General features: G+C 41.9%; 2 protein-coding genes across 2 annotated transcripts; both read right to left on the reverse strand.

Moving 5' to 3' along the window:
- Positions 1–747: 747 nt before the first annotated feature.
- On the reverse strand, positions 748–2383 carry c1qa (complement component 1, q subcomponent, A chain). The gene is made up of 3 exons (XM_060936106.1): positions 2297–2383; positions 2008–2180; positions 748–1550 (listed from the first exon to the last, which is right to left on the reverse strand). The coding sequence occupies exons 2-3, from the start codon at positions 2168–2170 to the stop codon at positions 955–957; spliced, it is 759 nt and encodes a 252-aa protein (XP_060792089.1). The 5' UTR covers positions 2171–2180; positions 2297–2383; the 3' UTR covers positions 748–954.
- Positions 2384–6293: 3910 nt separating this feature from the next.
- Positions 6294–8623, reverse strand: fbxo40.1 (F-box protein 40, tandem duplicate 1). Its single transcript, XM_060935104.1, has 3 exons — positions 8594–8623; positions 6682–8502; positions 6294–6578 (listed from the first exon to the last, which is right to left on the reverse strand). Exons 1-3 carry the CDS (start codon positions 8594–8596, stop codon positions 6378–6380), a joined length of 2025 nt encoding a protein of 674 aa, XP_060791087.1. The 5' UTR covers positions 8597–8623; the 3' UTR covers positions 6294–6377.
- Positions 8624–10000: the final 1377 nt, after the last annotated feature.

The raw sequence follows: 10000 nt of genomic DNA on the forward strand, positions 1-10000 counted from the left end.
TTATCTCTAGCCGCTTTATCCTGTTCTACAGGGTCGCAGGCAAGCTGGAGCCTATCTCAGCTGACTACGGGTGAAAGGCGGGGTACACCCTGGACAAGTCGCCAGGTCATCACAGGGCTGACACATAGACACAGACAACCATTCACACTCACGGTCAATTTAGAGTCACCAGTTAACCTAACCTGCATGTCTTTGGACTGTGGGGGAAACCCATGCGGACACGGGGAGAACATGCAAACTCCGCACAGAAAGGCCCTCACCGGCCACGGGGCTCGAACCCGGACCTTCTTGCTGTGAGGCGACAGCGCTAACCACTACACCACCGTGCCGCCCCACAACTTTTATGTTTTGTTTATAAATAATTTTGCAAACTATATTGATCCCCTTTCAATATTATTAATCATTTTGTGTAGAATCCTGACATACATTTCCAGTTAGGTCCATTTCAGTTTCAGGTTATAATGTTAGAAAATGTAAAAACGTCCAAGGGGATGAATATTTATGCATGCCACTGTATGCCAGAAACAATTTAATGATTTAGTAAGATGGAACAAACCTGTGATCAGAAGTCTCTCAGCTTTTCGTCAGTCCAGGAATTTAATCAGATAATATTGTTTCTTATTTATGTTGTTTTTAGATGTTTCCACATCATAAACTCTTCGAAAATTATTATAAACTAGATATTATTTATTCATTGTGCACATCCAGAAAAAGAAAAAAAAGAAAGTACACATATAGAAACACCACTTTCACAGAAAGTTTTATTGTAGCATGGGTTTTACAACTGAAATATCCATTTGGGTTGCAAAGAAAAGTGAATAAAACATTAAGAATCTGCAAACACAGAGGAAAATTGTACACTTGCATTAAAATTCATGATTGTAGAAACTGATGTAGCATTACCAATGTTACAATGGCAGTCAGTCTAACATGGATTGGTTATATCCATTTTCTTCACCCACTACCAAAAATCAGAAAGCCACTGAACACGGACGTTTCAGTTTTTGAAATTTTATTTGTCTCTTTGCCGCGTCCAGGGGCTTTAAATGGTTCTAGCCACACCTTATTTCCCACAGCAAGCTCAATCACAACACCACCAGACAAAACCTGAGATATGCTTGTCTTACGCTGGTTATAATCACAAAATTTCAGGCTCACTTTAGCATTGTTATCACTAACCAGTTTTAGACACAGGTCACCCTCAGAGACGGAATGAAACACAAAGTAATACACTCCAGCAACCTTACACGTGAAGTATCCTTTTCGAATGTCGAAGTCATTATTCAAATTAGTAAGTGCTTCAGTAAATGTCACAGGGCTATTGTACCTAGGGTTCTCGTTCTTTTTACGCACTACTGTAAAGGCTGCCTTTTTTGCACTGGACAATCCAGTACCCTCACTGCTGCCAGGATTCCCTGGAGGACCGATGGGACCCGGTGGACCAAGTAGACCATTAAAGCCTTTTGGACCGATGTCTCCTATGGGACCATCTTCACCCTTACTTCCTTTAAGAGCAATCAGTTCCGCCTTATTTAATTCCACCTGCAAACCTAAAACAATGCAAAACACTGCTTATTCATCCATTCATTTATTAATTCAGCTTCAGTAACCGCTTTATTCTGGTCAGGGTCTTGGTGAATCAGGATACGATTGTGGGAACACTGGGCATGAGTGGGAATACACCCTGGATGAAAATTACTCATTCACACCTAGGAGTAATTTAGTGTAGACAGTTAACCTACCAGCATGTTGCTGGGAGGTGAGAGGAAACTGGAGAACCTGGAGGAAACCCAGGTAGATAAGTGGAGAACATGGACAGCAACTCAAGCTCAGGATTGAACCTGGAACTGTGAGGTGGAAAACATTCTCCATGCCACCCACAATATAGTGTATCTTTACAACTTTGTGTTAACAAACCTGATTAAATCAGTTTGATTTGTCAAATAATACAATAAGTCATGAAGCTTAAAACACTACAAGGGAACATAAACAGGATACAAACTGTACCTGGGTTTCCTTTGTCTCCTTTTGATCCAGGTCGGCCATCTCTCCCAGAAACTCCTGGCTGTCCTGGTTTTCCATCCTGAGCTCGACAGTTATCTTGGCAGAGACTAAAGGACAAAAGTACAGCCACCCAGACAGCTCCAAACAGTTGGAGTGACAGCTGCATCCTGAACAATCTAAAGAGTCATGGAGAATAAATAACAATTAGAGAGTAACTTAAGTAAAATTAATTGTACATCATCCAAAATTATGATTATTTTTGTACAAATGTAAATAGCTGGTTCACGCTCACCAGTATCCCAGTGTCGGCTTAAAGAATCAGACTTCTCCTCTCTTTACTTGACTTGAAAGAGAAGCTGTATTATGTCATATCAATGGGGCAAAAATAAAGTTGTTTCGATTCCCCAATAAAATGGGAACATCATTTAAAAAAAAAAAAAAACAGGACAAGCATGCAGATAGGTGCAAAAAATCTGCTTTTGCTTCTCCATATCTGTTTTACAAAGTCAGCAAACTGTACCCGTCCTCATGGCAAAGGTCAAAAATAACGTGATTTAGATTCTTCGGTATCTACACTGTGAATAGCAAAAACCAGCACAACTCAAGATTTTGTCAAAAATATTTAATGAATTATTATTACTTCCAAAAGCATGAGCATGTTTCTACACAGCTGCAATACTCCACATATTTTTCTTGTATTTTCTAAGACAGGTGTATCATAATAACAACTAAACATCATAATAACCAAAGATTTATCTATTTATGTTCATGTCTTTACATTTCCAAACCCTCAGGCTAACTATCCAGTACCTACAAGAAAAACATTGTAAAATGATTAAGCTAATATTACTTTATAATAGTGAGGTGTGGCACAAGTGTGATCTGTGGTTCACTGGAGTTTAGGAAGTTAATCAGGACCAGAGAACATGATAATGGAAGTTTCACTGCATGGGTTTAGAAATACGGGCTATGAACTGTATATACCTCAGTGGTAAATAATGACAGCTCTGACAGTAATACCGGCTGCAAGACACTCGTTTGTGTTTTTAAAGGAATGGCTAACTCACTAGTTTAATAATATACAGATTTTAGAAAGTGTTGTTATTTAACAAAAAAAAAAAATGTTTAATCATTGATATGGTGACAGTTTCTGTAAGGAGACATTTAACATTAATGGAAGGAGTCGCCAGAGTCAGTGCATCCTAACAGTTAAATGTAAAGCTGCAATTTTAGGTTTTCGGCTATGTAAAACTCTAGGAGAGATGGCATTGCATTTTCTCTGTAACAAGCTTCAAGAGAAAGTAATGGGAAGATTATACTATACTAGTGCATTTTGAAGAATTGTAATATCATGAAAAAGTTCAATATTTTCCATCAGTTATTTAAGAAAGTAAAAATGTAATATATTCTAGACTCATTACACATAAAGTAAAATGTTTCAAGCATTTTTTTAAATTTTAATTTTGATAATTATGGCCTCGGTGGTGTAGTGGTTAGCACTTTTGCCTCATAGCAAGAAGGTTCTGGGTTCGAGCCCAGTGGCCGACGGGGTCCTTTCTGTGTGGCATTTGCATGTTCTCCCTGTGTCTGCATAGGTTTCCTCTGGGTGCTCTGGTTTCCCCCCACAGTCTAATTTAGGCCAAGTTTACATTAGACCGTATCTGTCTCGTTTTCTTCGCGGATGCACTGTCCATTTACATTAAAACGCCTGGAAACGCCGGGAAACGGGAATCCGCCAGGGTCCACGTATTCAATCCAGATCGTGTCTGGTCTGGTGCTGTGTAAACATTGAGAACATGCGGATACGCTGTGCTGAGCTCTAGCTGGCATCGTCATTGGACAACGTCACTGTGACATCCACCTTCCTGATTCGCTGGCGTTGGTCATGTGACGCGACTGCTGAAAAACGGCGCGGACTTCCGCCTTGTATCACCTTTCATTAAAGAGTATAAAAGTATGAAAATACTGCAAATACTGATGCAAATACTGCCCATTGTGTAGTTATGATTGTCTTTAGGCTTGCCATCCTTCCACTTGCAAGTGGTAAGTGACTTGCGCACAGCGGCTCAGTCCCGAATCACTGCTTGTGCGCTTAACTCGCGCGCTCTGTGAGCTGCGCAGGGCCGGAGTGCGCACCCTCCAGAGGGCACTCGCTGTTCAGGGCGGAGTGATTTGGAGCGCAGCCGCTGAGGAGGAAGCGATGAGCTGCACTGACACATTTCAACTTACGTGCCGAATTAGTCATGTGATTAGCGTATCCGTGTATTGGCGTTGCTGTGTGCACGCTAATCGTGTATTGGCGTTGCTGTGTGCACGCTAATCGTTTTTAAAAACGTTAATCTGATGATCCGCTGATACGGTCTAATGTAAACCCCACATTAGTCATAGGCTAATTGGTGGCTCTAATTTGACCATAGGTGTGAATGGTTGTTTGTCTCTATGTGTCAGCCCTGCGATCATCTGGTGACTTGTCCTCTCACCCATAGCCAGCTGGGATAGGCTCCAGCTTGCCCGCGACCCTGCACAGGATAAGTGGTTATGGATAATAGATAGATGGATGGATAATTATGGCCTATAGTGCAAAAAATAAAAAAGCATATCTCAAAATATGACAATATTTGAGTAAAACAGTATAAATACCATTACTGGCATTTCGCAGACGCTCTTATCCAAAGTGACATGCAATGTACTGTGAGCAGCCTGAGGAGCAGTTGGGGATTAGTTGCCTTGTTCAAGGGCATTTCACCCAACCCTGCTGGTCTAGGGAATCAAACTGGCAACTTTTTGGTCCCAAAGCTGCTTCTTTAACCATTAGGCCATGGCTTCCCTCATACACCATGTATATCTTGGTCTAATTCAGTACACACAACCACAATCATGGGGAAGACTGCTGACTTGACCAGAAGACATCCAAAAAATCATCCAAAAGACAATCATCGACATCCTCCACAAGGAGGGTAAACCACAGAAGGTCATTGCTGAAAAGGCTGGCTGGAAAAGGTGCACAAGCAACAGGGATGACCGCAGCCATGAGAAGATTGTCAAGAAAAGTTAATTCAAGAACTTAGGAGTGCTTCATAAGGAGTGGACTGAGGCTGGTGTCAGTGCATCAAAAGCCACCACGCACAGACGTCTTCAGGAAAGGGGCTACAACTGTCACATTCCTAATATTAAGCCACTCCTGAATCAGAGACAATGTCAGAAATGTCTTACCTGGACTAAGGAGAAAAAGAACTGGACTGTTTCTCAGTGGTTCAAAGTGTTCTTTTCAGATGAAAATAAATTTTGTATTTCATTTGGAAATCAAGGTCCTAGAGTCTGGAGGAAGAGTGGAGAGGCACAGAATCCAAGGTGTTTGAAGTCCTGCGTGAAGTTTCCACAGTCTGTGATGATTTGGGTTGCCATGTCATCTGCTGGTTTCGGTCCACTGTGTTTTATCAAGTCCAAAGTCAAAGAAGCTATCTACCAGGAGATTTTAGAGCAGTTCATGCTTCCATCTGCTCACAAGTTTTATGGAGATGCTGATTTCCTTTTTCAGAAGGACTTAGCATCTGCCCACAGTGCCAAAACTACTACCAAATTGTTTGCTGACCATGATATTACTTTGCTTAATTGACCAGCCATCTCGCCTGACCAGAACCCCATAGAGAATCTACGGGGTATTGTCAAGAGGAAGATCAGAAACACCCCATCCAAAAATACAGATGACCTGAAGGTCAGTTACCAAAGCAACCTGGGCTTCAGTACCACCTCAGCAGTGCCACAGGTTGATCGCCTCCATGCCACACCGCATTGATGCAGTAATTCATGGTAAAGGAGCCCCAACCAAGTATTGAGTGTATAAATGAACATACTTTTCAGAAGTTGGACATTTCTGTATTGTAAATCCTTTTTGATTGATTTTAGGAAATATTCTAATAATATGAGATAGTGGATTTCTGATTTTCATGAGCTATAAGCCATAATCCTCAAAATTAAAACAAAAACAGTCTTGAAATATTTCACTTAGACAATATGAAAGTTTGCCTTTTTAAATTAAATTACAAAAAAAGAACTTGTTCATGATATTTGAATTGTTTGAGATGCACTAGTATGTCTATAACTGCTATAATATTAGTGATAACAATAATTAGTTTGTTTGGCTGGCATTCCACAAAATTAGATGTGACTATAAACGGATAAAAAGTTCTTTAATAAATTTTGAAAATTGTAATCATGAGCAAATTGCTGTGGCATAAGAGGAATAAAGCATTTTAGAACATGTCATTATTGGAAAATAATCAACTTTGGAGTTATAACAGTAACTCCGCTTCACATCAGGCTGCATCTTATGACCCTGCTGTTGATTATTTTCCTCACTTGCAATGCAAATATCATTTATTCTTGATAAACATGGACACAAGACTCTGAGCTTTTTCTTCTTCTTTACAATCATAGACACCAGTTAAGAATACAGGTTCTGTTCTGTTCTCTGTCTCATAATAAGGGCAGACCTTAAGATGCTCAGACATTGATGGGAACTTATCCAAGCACCAGTTATCCACAGGAGAAAACAAGTTGCTGAATTCCCAGACCTAAAGGAAGTTGGAAATATCTATTAGCCCATGGTGCCTTAGTTATGTAAATGAAAAAATATAGCAAATGCATGAGATTATTAGGTTCCAAGTCAAAGCTGACCTTATGTCTAGTTCTCCAGCACCATCCACCGTGTGAATAGATTTTCTTCTCCCACTTAAGCGAGACCATGCCTCTTTCTTGCAGCAAAATCCCGCACACCTCTCTCATTAACCGGGATACAAGAGCCAGCTGAGACAGTGTAAAGCTATCCAGAAACCCAGCAATGTGGATGAGAACCTCAAAAGGCAACTTGCTCAAAGCATCCTGGTTCCGAGCTCGCTTTCTCTCTGTAGTCACCATTGTCACACCTTCATAGAGAATGGATGGCACCTCAGGTCTGAGAGAGAATGTGCTGAGGTCTTTATCATAGGAGACCGTGGCTTTGTGTGTGAAAGGTCGGAGCTGCCTCTGGCTGAAGGTGCAACCCAAATAAGCCAGAGGACACCTGTGTTCAAACCAGCCGTTTAAACAGAACTGGATATCTGAGTGAACGTTCTTATAGTGAGAAGAAAACTCATCTCGTCTGTATGAATGGCTGCAGAGGTATGTGAATGCAGAGCTGCATTTGTTATGTCTATTGGTGACGCTCTCGGTTTGTATCTGTACATGAAGCTGCAGAGCCCTGTCAGTTGTAAGATCTGCCAGACACGCATCTGCTTTGAAAGGAGCGGAGTAAAAGTCGTAAGTCTGAGTTCCTTCATCTCTAAGAAGTGCATCTGCAGAACTGGACTCTGCAATAAGGTGACCTCTGAGTTCCTTCTCCAGAGAGCACAGAAGAGTTGCTTGAACCTCATCCCATTTTGGCATGTCCCCCATTTCAATGTTCAGGTCTGCTGTGTCAACGGCTCTGCTATCTTTTTTGTAATGAAAAGGATTGCGTATACGACTTGGCCTTGCTTTAAAGCTGGTAGGAACTTGGAACGTGCGCACAGTTTTAATCTTCATGGGTTCCAAATATTCGTATACAAATGTCTTCTTTGGACGTGTGTCACATGCAAATAAGGATGCTGCTTTCAGAAATTTATCTTCATCCATTTCATATGGATTAAAATGTGGCATATAAGTAAGTGTGCCTGAATTCCCAAATTGTGTTTCCGTCTCCTCTTTTAGGATCTCCAGTTTGCTTGGATTTGCTTGGGGTTTCAGCTCTTTGCTTTTGGAAACAGGGTTGGTGCCTAGCGACTTTATGGTGTGCTTGCAACCACTCAGCTCCATACTGAACATCTTCTCCCAAATATCATACCTATCAATGCCTGATATATTTGTGTCCCTTGCTAGCGCCTCTCTCTCTTCCTGGGTTAACTCCCTCTCCTGAGGTTCAAGATCTGAGACAGCACTTATAGATGTTGGGGCTTCTTGCACATCTTTAGATATCCCTCCAACAGCTCCTTCAAGTTCCTGAATGACAAATTTCTCCTCAATCTTTTCAATAAGTTCAGGAAAAAGAGCCTTCATTTTGAGAGACTGAAACAGCTGCCTCTGGTCCCGCAGTGCCATGGAAAGGTCCAGAGGCTCCTGAGTGTAGTCCTCCTTCAAGATATTCTTGTAGAACTCAGGAGGATCTGCTTCTTCAATCGGCCAACGGTTCCACTCCACTGAGCAGACCACCACACTAGCAGGACACACTTCTAGGTGTTTGGCCAGCTTTGAGCGACACATGGTGAAAGGGCAGCCGTAGTGTGCATTGATGCAGGGCACCTTTTCATTAGGACACAGCAGTATGTGTTCATCCTCTTTGCACATGTGAAAGGAGGCACCACACAGCAAGCGGCAGTTGATGATCATGCATGACACAGAGATCTCTATGGGAACTTTACAGCGTCTGTTGTGACAGCTCTCACAGTGTTTATGAAGTTTGGAGCCTGAAGTATTTTTTCTTCCCTAAAATAATTGTCAACAGAGAACCATTTAAAAGTTTGTTGACTTTGTTTTCTATGCAGTTTGTCTTCTGGGACAAAGATTTGTAACTTACCATATCTATAAATCAGTGGGCTAATCAAAGCTTGATCATGTGATTATCTGAAAAGAAGACTTTATATCAAAATCTGAAGGTGACCTCAAGTGTGGGCCATTATTAAAAATGATCCAGTGATATTATAAAACACAAACTCCCTCATGTGGCTGAAAATGAAACAAAATTTAGCGATATGCTGTACTAAAACAGCAATGTGAAATCACACACCCTACCTAACTTAGAATGAATAAATCAGATACACTCATGCATGCAATACAAGATGGAACTTACACTCTGAGGTTAACATGGCAAGAAAATACATATCATGGTATCAGATTTGCAGGTCAAAATGCAGGTTGTCCTACTGCAGGTCAGTGCGTTGCTTGTGTCCTGCTTTGTTGCTGTAAAACTGAGTACACTTATATCCGCTGTGTGCATGCATGTTAAAAATAGAGAAAGGTTGGCACAGTGGATGTACAACGTGACAAATCCACTGCAACATGGAGTCTGGTTACAGGTCATCAGTTGCTTTGGATTCCAGGGGGCAGGTCAGACAGAGCTTAGTGTTATCAAACATGGTACTGAGTCCAGAGTCGTAGAAGATCATTTGCACATTTTACCACCCTCCCAAAAATCCAAGTTCTTAAACAGACTCAGTTGACATAAGTTATACTGTAAGTGTATTGACAATAATACCACAATATTGAAAATATTCTCTATATACCAAAAGACTGTCAACAAGTAGTCACTTTTCCCCCTTACATTATTACATTAGAGTGGTGTAGTGTTTAGCACTTTTGCTTCACAGCAAGAAGGTTCTGGGTTCGAGCCCAGTGGCTGACGGGGACCTTTCTGTGCGGAGTTTGCATGTTCTCCCCGTGTCTGCGTGGGTTTCCTCCAGGTGCTCCGGTTTCCCCCACAGTCCAAAGACATGCAGGTTAGGTTAACTGGTGGCTCTAAATTGACTGTAGGTGTGAATGTGAGTGTGAATGGTTGTTTGTCTCTATGTGTCATCCCTGTGATTACCTGGCGATTTGTCCAGGGTGTACCCCGCCTCTCTCCCATAGTCAGCTGAGATAGGCTCCAGCTTGCCTGCAAACCTGCACAGAATAAGTGGCTACAGATGATGGATGGGGGCAGCACAGTGGTGCAGTGGTTGGCACTGTCACCTCACAGCAAGAAGGTTCTGGGTTCAAGCTCAGTGGCTGACGGGGGCCTTTTTGTGTGGAGTTTGCATGTTCTCCCCGTGTCTGTGTGGGTTTCCTCCAGGTGCTCTGGTTTCCCCCACAGTCCAAAGACATGCAGGTTAGGCTAATTGGTGGCTCTAAATTGACCGTAGGCGTGAATGTGAGTGTGAGTGGTTGTTTGTCTCTATGTGTCAGCCCTGCGATGACCTGGCAACTTGTCCAGGGTGTACCCCACCTC

The sequence above is a fragment of the Neoarius graeffei genome, chromosome 12 (genome assembly GCF_027579695.1).
Source record: "Neoarius graeffei isolate fNeoGra1 chromosome 12, fNeoGra1.pri, whole genome shotgun sequence".
Lineage (NCBI taxonomy): Eukaryota > Metazoa > Chordata > Actinopteri > Siluriformes > Ariidae > Neoarius > Neoarius graeffei.

Bases quoted from the DNA above. Each gene is read 5' to 3' on its own strand.
- c1qa (XM_060936106.1), bottom strand. From the start codon at position 2,170: ATGCAGCTGTCACTCCAACTGTTTGGAGCTGTCTGGGTGGCTGTACTT. The intron at 1,551-2,007 runs GTACAGTTTGTA...GCATTGTTTTAG, and splicing joins AGGAGACAAAGGAAACCCAG to GTTTGCAGGTGGAATTAAAT.
- fbxo40.1 (XM_060935104.1), bottom strand. The intron at 6,579-6,681 runs GTCAGCTTTGAC...AACTTCCTTTAG, and splicing joins GCTGGAGAACTAGACATAAG to GTCTGGGAATTCAGCAACTT.